The 18,439-nt window shown below is 36.3% G+C and overlaps 1 protein-coding gene across 1 annotated transcript in view; it reads right to left on the reverse strand.

The window, feature by feature from the left end:
• The window catches only part of ripk1l (receptor (TNFRSF)-interacting serine-threonine kinase 1, like), a 50,155-nt gene extending 32,735 nt beyond the window's left edge, over positions 1–17,420 (reverse strand). Inside the window, exons 1-4 of the mRNA XM_067452191.1 lie at positions 16,896–17,420; positions 16,664–16,820; positions 2,941–3,078; positions 548–779 (exon numbers count right to left, since the gene is read on the reverse strand). Of these exons, the coding sequence (XP_067308292.1) occupies positions 548–779; positions 2,941–3,078; positions 16,664–16,820; positions 16,896–17,053 (685 nt within the window). The 5' untranslated portion in view covers positions 17,054–17,420. The remainder of the gene's footprint in view (positions 1–547; positions 780–2,940; positions 3,079–16,663; positions 16,821–16,895) is intronic.
• Positions 17,421–18,439: the final 1,019 nt, after the last annotated feature.

The raw sequence follows: 18,439 nt of genomic DNA on the forward strand, positions 1-18,439 counted from the left end.
AGATGAACGTAGGTCTTACGGATGTTCAACGACATGAAGGTGAGTAATTAATTAAATAATTTTCATTTTTAGGTGAACTAACCCTTTAAGACAGTTGAGCAACTAGAAGCCTGTATTAGACAAGAATAGGACAACATTCCTATTCCTAAACTTGTCTCCTCAATCCCCAGACGTTTGCAGACTGTTATAAAAAGAGGGGATGCCACACATTGGTAAACATTGCCCTGTCCCAACTTTTGAGATACGTTAATACCATGAAATTTAAAAATCTATGTATTTTTCCCTTGAAATTATACATTTTCTCAGTTTAAATATTTGATATGTCATCTATGTTATATTCTGAATAAAATATTGAAATTTGAAACTTCCACATCATTGCATTGTTTTTATTCCCAACTTTTTTGGAATCGGTTTTGTAATTATATGTTGCTTCAATGTCCTTTATTAACTAAACAGCTCTAGTACACTTTCGATTTTATGTCAAGGCAAAGAGCAGCATTATGTCCTTCAAAAGAAGAAAAATAAGTGGTTCTGAAACTCAACTCACTTTCATAAGGCTCACGGCCCGTGAGGATGACCCAAACTACAATGGCAAAACTGTAGACGTCAGATTTTTCGGTGGAGCGGGTGTGGATGCTCTCGAGGTGCTCCGGGGCCATATAGCACAGTGTTCCAGCGCCGCGCACACACGACTTCTTGGCCAGGTGACTTTGTCTGCGAGACTCCTCTTTCGTCAGCTTGCTCCACATCTCAGATGTGGCCAGACCGAGATCTGCTATCTGATGCAAAACAAAACCAGTGCAGATGATGCATGACATTTCTTGTGTCTTTGGGCACAGGTCACATCAAGTCAAATATATTCAGCACTATTCACAATACACAGTAGCTTAGTTTCCATCAAATTCTTTGAATTTTAACTTATGTGCAATATTGGAACATATATTGGAACACATAAATTATTTGTAAATAAAGCACAGGTTTTATCCCATGTGTTCAAGAGAACAAAACTGTGACTTCCTGGGAAATCGGCGCAAAATAGCTGTAGTAAAAATGGAGCCACTGGGGCTCTTCTTTTCCCCCATCAAAAATGACTTGCTTCTCACATTACATTTTATCATTTTACACACGTTTTACACATTAAACAAATTACAAACTCTAATAACACTGCATTATGCCAAGAAGTAAGGTTTGCATAGACTGGGTAAACCCAGCCTGATCTGCCGGCGTTTTGATTTTGCCCTGCAACTCTGTCTGGAAACCTGTACATTAATTTCTACTGCTTCTGTTACACTTTTGCAGGAACCAATCACAGACTGGCTTATCCACCTGGCATGCTATTGGTGGGTTTAACACGATGATGGACAGAGAAGCGATGGGTCGCTGCCAGTTGATCACGCCTCTTGTGGTCTGATTGGTTGGTAGAAGGACTATACAATTGCGTACAGAGTCATTTGAGTAATGCTTGTTTATCACGCCTCTTGTGCAGTAGAAAATACAGAGCAGACTCCCAAGACCAATGTTCAATCTTAAATTGAGCTTGGTCTGGTGATTTCCAGACAAAGGTTTGCAGCCTCTCACCTGAAAACAAGGAACTGCAAATATTCAAAATTATATAGATAAAGAGTGTTTTAATGTGTGCCAATGACTTGGAATAATGTGAAATGAAAAACGAAATATGAAAGGTTTTTTGTCTCAGCACTAGCAGTGCCTTCAACAAGTCTGCATAGTTGTCAGTTGCAATGTATTAAACACAAGTTCATTCATCGAACTGTGACTATTTTTTAAAGCCTAGAAATCTAGACTTGAATACAGACTTGAATTTTATAGACTTGAAAAACCAAACTCTAGTCAGGCCAATCACATCGTGTACGTCGAGTTGGAGGGTGGGATTAACTTAATGATGGCAGAGTTGTGATGCGTGAATTTCCTGCTACTTCCCTGCCAACAAAAAACGGAACTGAAGTCATTCTAAGAAATAAGGAAGATATGTGTTCTGAGTTCTGCTGACCGGATACGGCAAAACTCGAATCTATCAACTAGCTCCGCTGGTGGGAAAACGCATGGGACTCAGCCACAACCCGCTTGTGATTCTCTCACCACTGACAGTGCTCTGGTTGGCTATAACGCTATCCTATTACGTGCAGAGGGAATTTGAAAGACAGCCGTTTATCCCGCCCCTCAAGTTTGAGCCCTGCCAATGGTGAGTTCCCAGACCCAACATCCTGATGTGGGTCTGGCTTGTCAGGCTAACTTCCTTACAATTGCTACAGGTGTTATGTTTCTTATCTTTGCTATTTCTTTATTTTTTGATATTACAATTACAAGATATTGCAGGAAGATACTACAGATTTTATCAGCTGCTTGAAGAGCCACATTGGCAAAATATTAAGTTGAAAATTACAAAAAGCTAAAGTTGTAGTTCAAAGCAACAAGATATACACTAGCAATTATGATTATGGTCATCATTTTGTCTCAATTGTATGTGGTTGGTTCTCAGGACTACATAACACCATAATCTAAACTATTAATAATTATTTTCATTCGAGGCAAGACACCCCAGGTCAACAGGGTAAAAAATATTAACTAATAGTCATCACCATACTTACCCAGATTATTGATTACATTAAGAAGTTAAGAAATTATATGAATATTGGAACATTATCCAATGATCAGATTTCTGTTCTGGGAATGAATGTAAATTAGATAAAGTCAGGTTCAAAACTGTTGAACTGTCAACAGACAGAAAAAAAATGTTTTTAGGAATAAAATACTGTATAAATCAGGCAAATGATAAATTATGAAACTGTTAAGTGTGATACCTGCCGCTGAAGTGAAGATTTTTGCATGAAGAAAAACTCTTTTTGACCCCCCCAATATTTAACTATTGCACAACTTCTAAAAATGCCCTTTCTTTGGGGAATTAAAATATATATTTCATACTTTTATATGGAAATGCTCGTCCACCAGGATGTTATCGGGTTTTAGATCTTTGTGAATAACTTGGTTCTCCATGAGATAAACCATTCCCTCCAAGATTTCCAGAATGATCCTTCCTTTCACAGATACTGGAACGGTGACCTGGAACAAAAATATGAGGAAATGAATCAAGAAGTGTTGTATTTTTATAGAATATTGCAGCATATATTAAATTATTTATCTGTGCACATCATTGTTTTGTTGATCATGAAAATAAAATCACGAACCACAGTGGGTATTTCGTACAGCTGTAGTACAACATTTATAGAATAATTCTGAAATATAATAAAGCAATATCAAAAAATGTTGAAAAAGCAACATATTAAACCATTTTTACATTTTAATTCAAGTAGAGCAAGATTTTCTCAATGGAAAGCACTCAAATACAAAGATCTACATCTGTACCTTTCATTGGTTTCATATGGATTACATAAATATTTTCACATTTCATTTTTTTTTTTTTTACCAAAGCATAACGATTACATGTTATTATTAGTGAATACAAATATATATATATATATATATATATATATATATATATATATATATATATATATATATATATATATATATATATATATATATATAAATATATATATTTAAAAAAAATTATATATATATTATTTTTTTTTAATTACTAAATGATTTTTGTTTTACTTTGATGTTTTGTGAATAGAACTTTAACTGGTTCTTTCATTAAACAACAAAAAATTATGAATGTTAAAGATAAAAAAAAAAAAAATCTATATGATATACTGTACTGGTCAAAGGTTTTTAAACAGGATGTCTTACTCTTCTCTGTATGACCAAAAATGAGGGAGCGTTTTACCTTTTTTCTGCTTTTATGAGAAAAAAATCCCAGTGTGATCGCTATCATGTTATTCAACATGTTAGAATTAAAATTCGATTTTAGAACAATGAAGGCTATAGTGACACTCGGCCAGGTGAGCCAAAACACTAATTTATCAACTTCAATATTTCATCACAAAATGCAAAAGCCCAATGTACTGTCAGTATAAAAAACAGACTATATGCCCCACATCGCTTGCGTCAGCATAAGCATGCAAATTCACCACCATTCTTCTTACACAGTGGCTCCTGTAATTCTATTCCCAGTTGTAATATTTTTATGATTTTGTAGTGAGGGTCCTGTCAAATACGCTGACATGCTTCTCTGAATCATTTTCAATTGCCTTTAATTTGGCTAGCTGTAACATGTTTTCATGTTGAAATAGACTATAACGTGACTATTGGGCTCCATTATATAATATAAGTGTGTGTGTGTGTGTGTGTGTGTGTGTGTGTGTGTGTGTGTGTGTGTGTGTGTGTGTGTGTGTGTGTGTGTGTGTGTGTGTGTGTGTGTGTGGTATAATGATGTATTCTCCCTGCAATTATCCCACCTGATTCAACTCATCAGACTGCAAGAACTAAATTGGGTGTGTCTGATAAGGGATACATACAAAATGTGCAGAGCTGGGGTGCCTACAGGACAGGTCTGAAAACCCCTGCTGTAGAACACGAGATCAAGGGGGGGGGCAGAAACAGGTAGGTTTAGGGTAGGGGTGACAAGTCTCCTCTCGATGCATCCTCAATAAAAGGGGCGGATCAAGGGCACATCTGGGGATTTGAACTGTACTTGACTAGATGAGAACTTTTAATTGGAACTACTTGGGCAGGGACTGATGATGATTCACAAGTTCATGAGAACACAAGTACAGACAAGAACACATATTGAGAAACGGCTACAGTCCTGCAGAGTTTTTCTTTAATCCTAATCAAACACACTTGAACAAGTTAGTCAAGGTTCTGAACGGTTTGGAAGCTACAGACAGTTTCTTTTATAAGGGTTGGAGCTGAACTCTGCAAGACTGTAGCCGCTTCTCAATATGCGTTCTTGTACCCGTGTTCTCATAAACTTGTGAATCATCATCAGTCACTGCCCAAGTACTGTTCCAATTCAAATTTCACATCTAGTCAAGTACAGTTAAAATCCCCAGATGTGTCTATGATCCGCCCCTTTTATTGAGGATACATCGAGCAGAGACTTGTGTGGACTTCAGACAGACTTTTATCCCAGAATGCATATCACACCGACCAACAAGCAACAGTAGTGGATGAGAAAAACCCACGTAATGTAATAATACTATTGTTATTGTGTCACAAAATGTAGTTTTAAGACTTTTTCAGAGGAGAATGTACTTGTTTAAATAAAGCGTCTGCCCTTTTTGAACCAGTTACAGAGAGCAGCCTTTCCTCGGCTAGACCTTCTGACGTTTGCCGCTGACTCTAATGTCTCTATAGTTGTTTAACATGAGATTTAATTTGTCTTTTTTAGATCTAACGGGCGGTCTTTGGTCACATTGTTCCCTGGCTATTTGTTTTGGCTAAGGGCAGAGTGAAGTTTCATTTATTTCTTTGATCATTAAAACGGACATCTAACAAAAAGAGATTGGGTTGTGTTTTATGTCATATTTAATTTTATTAAAGAGAAGAAGAATAAATATACATGTATTGCATTGACCACATATTAATAGCCTATGTTTATTTTTTTTTCTGGTATCTAAACCAGAGGAGGCAGGGTTGTGTTTTATATTTTGTTTAGTTATAAATATATGCAGTGAAGATAATCAATGTACTTGTTGCCTGCATTTGTGTGGCTATTAATATGTTAAAGATTTTTTTAAATGAAAACAAAAAGTGGCAGAGTGGAATTAACATTTTATTTCGCCTAAAATATACATAAAGAGATAACCGGAGTAGCCAGAGCGAGCTGAGTGAAGAATGCTGCTGTTCCATTTGCAGAATTACCAGACTTCCTTTGGAGTTCATTCTCCTGAGTCAAACTTGGCATTGGCAAACTTGGTTTTGAGAATTTCAGACTTGCATTCTTATTAGATCAGACATCTAATAAGAATGCAAGTCTGAAATTCTCAAAACCAAGTACGCCAAACTGCCTTAGGCCCTCCAGGAGCAGAGTTCGCCACCCCTGGTTTAGGGATATGTAAAGTGGGAGGAGTTCTGGATCCAACCTCACTCTCGTGTTCTGCAGTGGAAATCCCCCTATCCCCTGGCACATGGCACCCTGGATATACGCCACAGCTAGGGTAAAACATTTCCAGAGCTGGGGAATTTTGGAAATATTCCAAGTTGAAAACTTAAGAGGAATTTATGGGAATTAATTGGAAATTTGGGATAATTTATCAAATAAAACAAATGACAGTTTTGACTTTGATTAGAAGTTAATTGATTCTTTCATTGAACAACAAAAAAGCATGAATGTTGAAGATCAATATATTCTCTGATATGCTTCACTGGTCAAAACAGCATTAAGAAATTTGGAAGCATTATGTTTTTTATGTTTTTGAAAGTAGTCTCTTAATCTCTCCTAGGCTGCCTTTATTTATCATGAATATTGTGAAATATTATTACAATTTAAAAATACTGGTTTCTGTTGTAATATATTATAAAATATATTTTATTTCTGTGATGTGAAGCTGAATTTTTAGCATCATTACTCAAGTCTTTGGTGTCACATTGTCCTTCAGATATCATTCTGATATGATGATTTGATGCTCTAGAAATGATGATTTCTCATTATTATAAATGTTAAATACAGTTGTGCTGCTTCATATTTTTGTGGAAAATGTGATTTGTTTCATCTCAAGATTCTTTAATGAATTGAAAGATTAAAAAAAAACAGCATTTAGAACTTTTTTGTAATATTTATTAATTTCATAAATATCTTTATTTCACGTGGTTTTGTCTGTATTGTAAAAGCTCTAAAATGTCTTTTTTTAAGAAATGATCTTAGACTGATTTCTGAAAGATCATGTGACACTGAAGACTGGAGTAATGATAAAAAATATAAAAGATACGTTTTTCAGGTTTATGAAAAATTTAAAAAGCCTTTATTTCATTACGGCGACTTAGGCATTAAAAACAAGCAGAAAGACCGCATGCTGTGGTTAATACGCCTTCATCAGGGTGTGGGTAACAAACAACTTCCTTTTAATGTTGTGTGGGTAACAAACAACAGTCCTTTTAAACAACACTTCATTATCACTGTCAACAGATTTCAGAGTAGTCACGTGAGAGAAATTTTAGATATTCTTACCATTCTATAATTAAATCGACCACAGTATGTTCACAAAAAGTACATATTACAGGTACATAACCATTTGCAAATGGAATGAAAATCAGACTACACAAATCCACAATATTTTCTCTATTCTAAAACAGATTTTGGGAAGACAAAAAACAAATATAAAGCAGCATAAACTGTTTTCCACATTGATGATAATAAGAAATGATCTTAGAATAATTTCTGAAGGATCATGTGACACTGAAGACTGGAGTAATAATGCTGAAAATGCAGCTTTGATCAAAGGAACAAATTACATTTTAAAATATATTACAACAGAAACCAGTAGCCTATATTTCACAGAATTGCAGTTTTTAATGCATTTTTTTATCAAATAAAAAGTATTTGGTGAGATTAAGAGACTTCTTTCAAAAACATTTTTAAACTTATATATATATCCGTCAATTCCCATGGAAAGTTTCCAACTTTGAAAATTCACGGAATTTTGCAACCCTAGTCACAATAGGGAAGAAAAGACTAGCACAACTTCTATTTCATGCAGACTTAAAAGGATTAGTTCACTTATAAATGAACACAATCTGAGTTAAATTAATAAATATCCTGATGTTTCCAAGCTTTATAAATGGCAGTGATGGGGTCCATTGAGTTTGAAGCTCAAAAAAGCACATCCATTCATCATAAACGTACTCCACATGGCTCCAAGGGTTAATAAAGTCCTTCGGCAGGGAATTGATGGAGTTTTGTAAGAAAAATATAAATATATAAAACTTTTTAGTAAAATATCTAGTAAAAGTAAAATATCTAGCTTCCGTCAGACCAACTTGTGTATTCAACTTGCAGAGAAAGTGTAACTGACGCTATGAATGATGTTGGACGTAGTGTAAGCATTTTGAACTGCGAGAGGCGTTACACTTTCTGCATAAGTTGAATACGGAAAGCGGGCTGGTGAAAACTACACTCTAAAAAATGCTGTGTTAAAAACAACCCAAATTGGGTTGAAAATGGACAGACCCAGAAATTGGGTTTTTTGAACCCAGTGAATGGACCCATTCCAACAACCCAATTTCTGGGTCTGTCCATTTTCAACCCAACTTGGGTTGTTTTTAACCCAGAATTTTTAGAGTGTATAGATATTTTACTTTATAAAGTTTTAAATATGGATATTTTTCTTTTTAAAAAAAACTCCACCGATTGACTTCAGAAGGTCTTTATGAACCCCTCGAAGCCATGTGGAGTACGTTTATGATGGATGTATGCACTTTTCTGAGCTCCGTTATAAAGCTTGGAAGCTTCGGGATATTTATTAATATAATACTTAAATTGTGTTCAGCAAAAAGAAGAAAGTCATATAAACCTAGGATGGCTTCAGGGAATGTAAATCACAGTAATTTTAATTTTAAAGTGAATTCTTTTAATGTTTCCAAACATTAAAAATATTGCAAACCTAGTCACACAATAGGGAAGAAAAGACTTGGCACAGCTTCAGTTTCATGCCGACTTAAAAGGAGTCAACTCAGATATAGATTTTTGCACATTGCACATTAAAGGCAACATGATCTGATGCTGCATCTATTTTATTTTATTGTTTTACTTTTTATTTATGCACTTTTACATTTTTACAAAGAACAAGATAACGTGTAGGGTACGAAAAGTACAAGTCTCCCATTTGTTTCATACATTTAAGTGAGTTACGTAATAAGACCATTTCCACCATCTTAGTTTCCATTTATGTGCTTCCAATCTCAGGTCTAAGTATTTTTTTCCATTACAAAGATTTCCTCCTTGATATTTTCCATTGGTCCAGTCTCAAGGGCTAATTTTTCAACCAATTCCTTTTCATACCTTTCTTGTTGGTTATCAGCATCACTTTGAATAGGTAAATGTCTTTTACTCTAATAATATCGGTAACACTTTAGAATAATGGTCATTAGTTAACAACATTACTTAATGTATTAATTAAATAACATGAACTAATCATGAGCAGTACATGTGTTACTTTATTTGTTCATATTGGTTAACTTTAGTTAATAAAAATCCAGCTGTTCATGGTTTGTTCATGTTAGTTCACAGTGCATTAACTAATGTTATCAATATTTGAATAATGTATTAGTAAATGTTGAAATTAACATTAACGAAGATAAATAAATACTTTATAAGTGCAGTTCATTATTATTTCATGTTAACTAATGTAGTTAACTAATGACCATTATTCTAAAGTGTTAACATTTTTAGTTAACAGGCCTAAATACAGAGTCTGTGGATCATTCAGCATTTTGTAACCCAAACTTTTCCCAAAAAGAAAAGTTTCCCAAATAATAGATTCCCAAATAGTGAGGAACTTTTGACATGAGAATGAGAATGCTTGGCAGTGACATCCTTGCAGTCTCCAACACTGTTTATTGATTTTTAACTGTTTGCTTTTAATGTGAGGAGTAATAAAGTACCTCATTAGATTCTTCCAACCAAATTCTCTCCATTGTCTGAAGCTAGTAGATGTTTGTCATTCTCTGACAGTTTAGGCTGCAGTTCTGCTTCCCATTTCCCTTCCCGTTTTATGTCAAATGAATCAGACCTATTACAATTTCAATTTTGAAAACAAATACAATTGAGGGTAATTGTCTGTATGCCCAGTGATCATATCCATTAATCCACTGCCCTTTTGAGAAAGGTGCTTTTCAATGTCTGTATTGTAAAAAAATTACTTTGAGTTTTCCCCATCTATTAATTACACACTGCAGTGCTTCCCTTGTCAGTCCATCTTGTAAATGTGCTATCCACCTGACCACTTCTGAGGGTGTACTCATACTAGGCACGGTTTACATGAACCGGGCCCGAGTACGATTGTCCCCCCTCCCCACTCCCCTCTGGCCTGCACTCACATAGGGTTTCAGCATTCGTGCCGGAGCACGCTTACGTCATTATGGTGCGACGGTTTCGGGTTTCAGCATCAAGGGGGTAATCTAGCACTCGGAAAGCGTTCCACCCCTAGGGGCTGCCATTGCTAACCAAGCCATCACCTGCTGTTAGCATCCCATTGACTCCAATTCATTTTTGAGTCACTTTGACAGTGAATAACTTTACATCTGAGGCGTTTAAAGACTCCATTTGTCCATTGTTTATTTCTAAAGAAACACGACAATGCATCAAAGGCTCCGTTACCTTGTATCTTACACTATCGCCCCGTAGAAGCTGTTTTTGTAAAAATAGGCTAACTATTGCGTCATAACCAACGCGACTCTGTCGCACAGTTGAGAAATTACCGTATAGACCTGAGGAGACGCTCGCAGGCAATCTTTTACTGTCTATGAGACAGTCGGGGGGACGTGGAGACATAAAGTCTGATAAAGTCAAGGGGGAAGAATGGGGAGAAGCCCGTAGTGAGCCAAAAGCAACGGGAGAAAATATTTAAACAACGCGATTCAGCTTTCACTTTCCACAACTACTAGAAGACCTAAAGCTGTCAGACAGGAGGCTCACGTCACATCTACGTCGTCAAGCTCAGTCTGAGCCTGCGCAGTTCGCTCAGCCATCAGGAAGTGAGTGCTCCTATACTGACATCACTTAACGCCGTAGAAGGCAATGGGATCCCTCCGTCCATTTCTTTTACTGTCTATGTTCAGCATTCGTGCCGGAGCACGCTTACGTCATTATGGTGCGACGGTTTCGGGATAAACAGGAAGAGCGGCGCTCTGAACATAATGGAGTCCATCGCTCTGTTTTCTTTGTGGATAATTTTGTGTCGTTTGGTCCACAGCCCTCTCACAGCCTGTTGTTAAACTGATGTGTCGCCTTAGTGGCGCGAAAATTTTCACGTAATCGTGCTGCTCGTATGAGGAGGTTTGCAAGGTACCAGCTGAAGTGCAGCAAGGACTTTGCAGCTTTGATTACGGACTCCAGCACGGTTAGTGCTCACACTGCATGCGAACCGCGCCCGAGTCCAACTGAACCGTGCTCTGGCCCACCTCTTCCAAGCGGAAGCCGTATCGAGCCGTGCCCGGGCAAGGTTCGGAGCACTTACACTAGTCAAACGAACCGAGCTTTGGTGGTCAAACGCACTCGGGCACGGTTCAAACTGGCTAGTGTGAGTACACCCTGAAGAGAGTGCAATGGCCAGATCAACAATTAACATTCCCCCTCAATTTTGTAATTATTCACTAAATCCTACCATATCTTGATTGTTGTATCTACTATAGGATTTGGTTCTATCGGTTGGGTAGAGGTTCTCTCATCCAGTCTCGTTTGTGGTTGGCATGCTCCATAGTTAAGCTCAATGCGTTTCAATTTGGAGTGATATTCTGATGAACACCAATAAACTATACATCTCAACTGGGCAACTAGGAAATATTCTTTAAAATTCAAAAGAGCAAGTCCTCTTTTTCCCCCCTAGCTATAGAGTTTTGAGCTTTACCCTTGGTCTTGCCCCCTTCTAAATAAATCTACTCACTTATCCCATTTACCAAATTGAGTATTTTGTATACAAATTGGCAGTTATATGAATAAATACAGTAATCTGGGCAACACATTCCTTTTTATCACCCCATCCTTGAACTTAGATCCATTACTAGTGTTGGCCATTTTGTCAAATCTTTTTGTATAGCTTCATTAATCTTACTACAATTAGCCTCATATAATGTATTTAGTTCTCTAGTCAGATAAACACCTTAATATTAAATGTTTCCTGAATCCCATTTTAATTTGTATTTTCGTCTAATTAAGTCAGCTGCTCTATATTTTATACAAATGACTTGGGTCTTTGAAATATTTAACTTATATCCAGCTTTCCCTCCAAAATCTTTTAGCCATGTTAAAAGATTAGGCAACGTATAGTCTGGATTGCTGAGGTATATTATGATATCGTCTGCAAAGAGACCTGTCTTATGTTCATTCTTAGCAACTGTGATTCCTTTGAATTCTTTACTTTGTCTTATACAGCGAGCCAAAGGCTCTATAATCAAGGTAAATAGGGAGGGGCTCAGACAACACCCTTGCCGTGTCCCTCTGAAGAGCTCCAATCTGTCTGTTAAATCACAATTTATTTTAATTCTAGCCACTGGTTTATCATCCTGTATACATTTAATGATAGTTTTACCAAAACCCATTGTTTTCAGAACCGCAAAAAGAAAGTTCCAGCTGACTCTATCAAAAGCCTTTTCCATATCGAGACTTACTAGGCTGTAGGGGTGCTCTGATTATTGACTTAATTGTTGTTATTTTGCGTTTGGCGACCTTTTATAAAACCTGTCTGGTCCTCATCCAGCAAGTCTGAGTGGAAGGTTTCTAATCTTCTGGCGATTACAGATGTGAATAATTTATAGTCAACATTTAAAAAGGAGATTGGATGATAGGACTCACCTAACTTTATTTTCGCCTTCTTTTGGTATAACTGTTATCACAGCCTCTTTCCATGAGGGCGGACATTTGAGTGTCTAGTTGAATGATTCCAACAATAAAGTGGTAAGGTCTTCTTTTTAGAAATCTTTGTATCATTCGTTAGGATAGTCATCATTCCCTGGACTTGTATTGCTTTTCAATCTGTTGATGGCCTTTTTAAGCTCTTTTTGGGTAATGGGTGTATTTAATGTTTTATTTTGAATAGTTCCTATGGAGGGTTCCTATCACTGTGAAGCTGCTTTGAAACAATTGTCATTGTAAAAGCGCTTTATAAATAAAGTTGATTGATTAATTGATTGATTGATTGAGGGGAGATCTAATTCAGCTAAATAATCTTCAACTTCTTTTCTATCTACTTCTGAATGATTATACAGAGATTTATAATAGTTGTAAAATATATTTTTGGATTTTCTCAGGTTTATATTTTATTAGGAACTGAGTTCCTTATTTGCTGTGATCTTAATCGTTTAGCCAATATTTTAGTAGCTTTAGGGCCTGATTCATAAAATGTTTTGTGAATCTCAGTTTCTTTCCAGTCTCCTCATTTGCCCTATTAGATATTTGGTTTCTAATTCCTCATATAATGCCAGCCAATGTTTCCGCCTTGCATGTTGTTGTTTTTCTAGTTCTTTCTAATTCAGCCTGTAATAACGTTTTCCTATTTATTTTTATTTTTTTTACGTGGGCTAACTTTAATATTAGGTTTCCTCTTATCACTGCTTTGACAGTGTCCTCTATTTGTTCATCCTTATTATTGGCTATACAGCCCTGAATCTCTTGTTTGATTTCTTGCACCGTGGTTTCATGATTAAAAATATTAACATTCATTTTCCAAAATGTTGTTTTGTTTAGACTATCATGGTGTATGGTTAGGTATAAAGCATTGTGGTCTGACACATCTGCTATTATGGTTTCACAGTCTATTACCCATATTAATCAGAAAGTAGTCAATCCTAGAATGTACCTTATGAGCAGCTGAATAATGCAGTCCCTCTCTGATAGATGCAGATCTCTCCAGACATTACACAGGCCTGCATCCATTAGAATATTAAGATTCTTAGATTTAATGTTTTTATATCTTTTAGTAACTTTTGTGTCTTTAGTATAATTAAACATTTTATTCCAATCACCTCCATATATCCAAATTCCCTCACCCATTATTATTTTGTTAAACGATAAGTTAAAAAATGTTTTATCTTCCTCAGGGGTGTATACACATTAACTATGTGACAAAAAGTATTGTCAATCCTCCCTTTAACAATCACATATCTGCTGTATTTATCAGAACATTCATCATTTCAAAGTTAACAGTGTTCGAAATTAGGGTAAGAACACCTCTCCTTCTGCTATTCTTGTAAGAGCTATAAAAAGAATTTGTGAGCAGGTTTTTTAAATTTCTCATAAATGTGACTTCAACTGAGTGGGGAAATTGTCTCTCCCAACTGGGCCCCATGGTAGGCCTAGGTTAGTGTCTCCCGTAAGGGGAGGGCCCTAATGTAAGGTCCTTCTCTGGTGCCTCTCCTCCAGTCCTGTGAATTGCTGAGGCAATGGCGCAAACGCTAATAATCAGTAATTTTTTCCTGCTTCTCTGAAACTTCATCAATTTCTCTTTAGCCCTCAGCACAGTAGAGGGGAACACGCCTCCCGCTGCCATCCCAGGGATTTCTGTAGTCGAGTCTCAATAAAGACTTCTTCCATGGCCGTTACCAGTGTTGTGCCGAATTCCGACCCTGCCAGATAACTACCCCCTAGTATCGGTAGGTTTAGAGTTAGTTGTGGGGGAGGGGTTAGGATTAGGGGTGGGGTTAGGATTAGGCAATCAAGTAGTGACTACAATGAGGGGGGTAGTAATTTGGCAGGGGGTCGAAATTCGGCACAACACCACTCTGCAACTCCACTTCCATCCCCCGCTTCCGCAAATCCAGCTCAGCTTGATGTGCTTGTGTAGGGTGTTTGGAAACGTACACCTTTTTCCTTCAGCACTTTCTTAATCTCTTGATACCCCATGTGTTTTTGGACGATCACAGTAGCATAGTTGTGGTCAAAATAAATGTTTCTCCCGTTTGACTAAATACGTCCCTTTTTCCACGCTTCTTTAAGGATTAGATCTTTAGTAGTGTATTCTTGAAAATGTACTATTATTTGTATCGGGTTTGCATTGGGTCAAGGCTTGGTTGCAAAGACTCATGTGGGCTGGGCTCGCTGAATTTTGAAAAGATGAAAGATCTAAGTCTGCGGGCAAAAGTAACTCAGGCTTAAGGAAGTCTGTCACAAATTGCGCCACCGACTTCCCTTACTCTTAGTCTCCTTCCCCGAAAATGAATTTTGAATACTCCTCTGTCGCTTAATGCTCTCAATCAGTGCTTCGGTCCTCAACATGACCCACGGGAATCTCTGCTTCTTCCATTCTTTCAGTCAGTCCTCTCATTTTCTCCGTCAAGCTGTCAAGATTATTAACCGTCTCCTGGCGTAGGGTGTTGATATCTTTTCTCAGTTTGTCATTGTCCTCCTTCAGTTCGGATTTAAGTGTTTCTATTGCTTCCAATATAGCGCTCAAGGTTTTGCTAGCTCTGACCGAGCTCATGAAAGCTTGTTCTACTACGTTGCTAGCTTTTGTCGTAGATTTGTGATTTGTCTCCTTTAGGCATTTTGCATCTTTTTGGCGTTTACTGTTTTGAACCCCACTCAAATACTTTACACTAAAAATTAATAATATATCCTCGAGTTCTGTTGGGTATTTCCATCAATCTCGTTAGATCCCCTAAAGTCTGCATTTATTTTTTTATTATAAATTCTAAAATGTATTTTTATTATTATTATTATTATTATTATTATTATTATGTAATTATTTTTTAAACCAAATCCATGGTAAAGAGGAGCATAGTTTTAGCTGTGACTACTATGATCTTATCAGTAGCCCCTCACTGCAGAACATGAGATCCAGGGAATGAAGATAGGTAGGTTTAGGGTCCAGGGGGCAGAGACGAGTAGGTTTAGGGATATGTAAAGTGGGTGGAGTTGGATCTGGATCTCGTGTTCTGCAATGGAAATCCCCCTATCCCCCTGACACATGGCACCCATAAGTCACAGCTAGGGTGAACATTTCCAGAAACTTTTCATGGGAATTTAAGCTGGGGAATTTTGGAAGTATTCCAAGTTGGACACTTAATAGGAATTAATAGGAAATTTGGGATAATTTATACAAACATAAAAATAAACAGTTTGTTTGGTCATAATCAGACATGCGTGCAACTTAATACATTTTTTTAATTTGTATTTTTTTTCCTTTGATTAGAAGTGCATCGATTCTTTCACTGAACAACAAAAAAGCATGAATGTTGAAGACCAATATATTCTCTCTGATATACTTTAATGGTCAAAAGTTTGGAAGCATTAAGGTTTTTTTATGTTTTTGAACGTTTTTGACATCTGTCCAAGGCTGCATTTATTTTATCATGAATATTGTGAATATTGTAATATTATTACAATTTAAAAGAACTGGTTTCTGTTGTAATATATTGGAAATTATAATTTATTTCTGAAATGCATATATGAATTTTCAGCACCATAACTTCAGTATTCAGTGTCACATTATCCTTCAGAAATCATTCTGATATAATAATTTGATGCCCAATAAACATTTCTCATTACTATAAATGTTAAACAGTTGTGCTGCTTCATATTTTTGTTGAAACTGTGATTTAGTTTATTTCAGGATTTTTTTGATGATCAAAAGAACAAAATTTAGAACTTTTTTGTAATATTTCTTGAATTCATATCAATTAATGTATTAATGTAATCTTTTTTTTTTTTTTTTTTTACCAATTTAATGTGCCTATAAATAAAAGTTTTTATTTTAATTCTTACTTAATCTTACTTACTTAATGGCAGTGTAGCCTATCATGAATTATTTTATTTATGATCGACAGAAAGAAAGTCATATATAGGTTTTGAATGACGTTAGGGTGAGCAGTAAGTTTAGCTACTTTAAAACCAGTGCTTTATTGTCAAGTGCATGTAACAAAGATTAAATATTAATGAAATATTAATATATTTGCACTAAATATACGGATTTGTCCAGGGCTAAATTTGATCCCTTTTGGAAACTCAATGACATGCTGGTCACATTCAGTGTTTGACCAACAGAAATGCAAAACGTTAGTGTAAAAGTTCTACAACGGAGTCTGCTCTTACCGTCTCCAGCATGGTGAGCAGGTTTCCTTTAGGAATGAGCTCCATTACAAGAGAATAGTCTCTATCATCCAGAATCACACCCAGTAGCTTGACCACTCGCTGATGGTTCAGTCTGCTCATTAGGCTGCCTTCTTCCAGAAGAGACTGCTTCTGCCGGCTGACAGTAAGGCATATTAGACAGAATTAATTAAAGTCAACACAGCAGAGAATCAAAGTTATGCCTTTTACTGACCCATTGCGTGGCGGTCCTGTGTAGACGGTCTTGAGCACCACCTGGCCTAGTGTTTTGTGGTAACACAGGTAAACTTCCCCAAACCCTCCATAATCCAAAGGCTCTTTCTTGATCAGATCAGTCGACTTCATGAGACTCAGGTTCGATGCTGTAGCCATAGTTCCTCTATTCTAAAAGAGCACCCTTAGACAAACACAAATATACAACTTTATGTGCTCTTTATGGATTGTTGCGGAAGTGGAGAAGGTTCAACAAATCGTCCAAAAGTGATACTTGACATTAAAAGCTACAGAAAAAAAAGTATTTAAGAGAAACGTGTACACATCAGATACAAAATAATAATTCGTAATGTTACATTTGTTCGCGCTGTACATTTCTTTGGAAAAACTTTTCCATCGGTTAGTTAACGTACACGTCGGTCGCGACTCTTGCTCTGTTCCTTTGTTGACTGAATACATCCATTAAACTTCACATACTACCGAAAAAAACACACATTTAAAACTGACTAGAAACACAGCGGTAACCGGTAACCTACCGTGTGTCATTCCGCTCTTCTCCTCTGCTTCCGGGAGATTGGTTTACAAAGCGAAAGTAAACTTCAGGTAGACAAACATAATCAACAGCAGAAAACCTGATCACGAGACCATACTAAAAAATAGTGATGCCAGTTTACTAAATGCTTGTGGATACTGGTGTTTACCAATTCAGCAATTATTGTTACATAAGTAAATAAACAGCGAACGTAGACTTGTAAACGCTGAAGGCATTAAAATGGGAAAATCAAAGAAAGGGTGATGGGGCAAATTGAAGATAGCTCAGATAGAGCGCATCAGCAATGAGTTACAATTGACCGATCAGAAAACTTTCCAGAAAACTGTTATAAATTTGAAATGTCCTCTTTATTGTTCTCGACCAGCGTAATATTTAAATAAATAGCCTATAAATACATAAATTAATTGGAATTATTTTATTTTTAGAGACAGTGACAGTTACACAACACCATGGATTGACCAATCAAGCTTTCCAGAAAACGTTTATAAATGTAAAATGGCATCTTTGTTATCTCCAAAATCACTGTGATATATTTAAATAAATAAATAAATAAAGAAAGAAACAAACAAATACATTCAAATTATTTTATTGGCTTAAGAGACAGTGCGTTTTAACCCAACACTGATTACAATTTATTGACCAGAATCAATTGATTCTGCTTAAGCTTTTCAGAAAACGATTAGGCTAAAAGTAAAAAAAAAATGTCCTCTTTTGTTATCGTTCTCCAAGATCAGTGTAATATATTTAAATAAATAAATAAAATTGGAATTATTTTATTGGCTTAATTACTTGTAGAGAGTGCAGTGACAACACTGACAATGAATTCAATCAGAAGCTACCCAGAAAACGGTTAAAAATGATTAATTGATGTATGATTTAAAATTGATGATTTTAGTCTATAATGCATTTGTGTGTGTGTGTGTGTGTGTGTGTGTGTGTGTGTGTGTGTGTGTGTGTGTGTGTGTGTGTGTGTGTGTGTGTGTGTGTGTGTG

The sequence above is a fragment of the Pseudorasbora parva genome, chromosome 9, assembly GCF_024679245.1.
Source record: "Pseudorasbora parva isolate DD20220531a chromosome 9, ASM2467924v1, whole genome shotgun sequence".
Taxonomy (NCBI): Eukaryota; Metazoa; Chordata; class Actinopteri; order Cypriniformes; family Gobionidae; genus Pseudorasbora; species Pseudorasbora parva.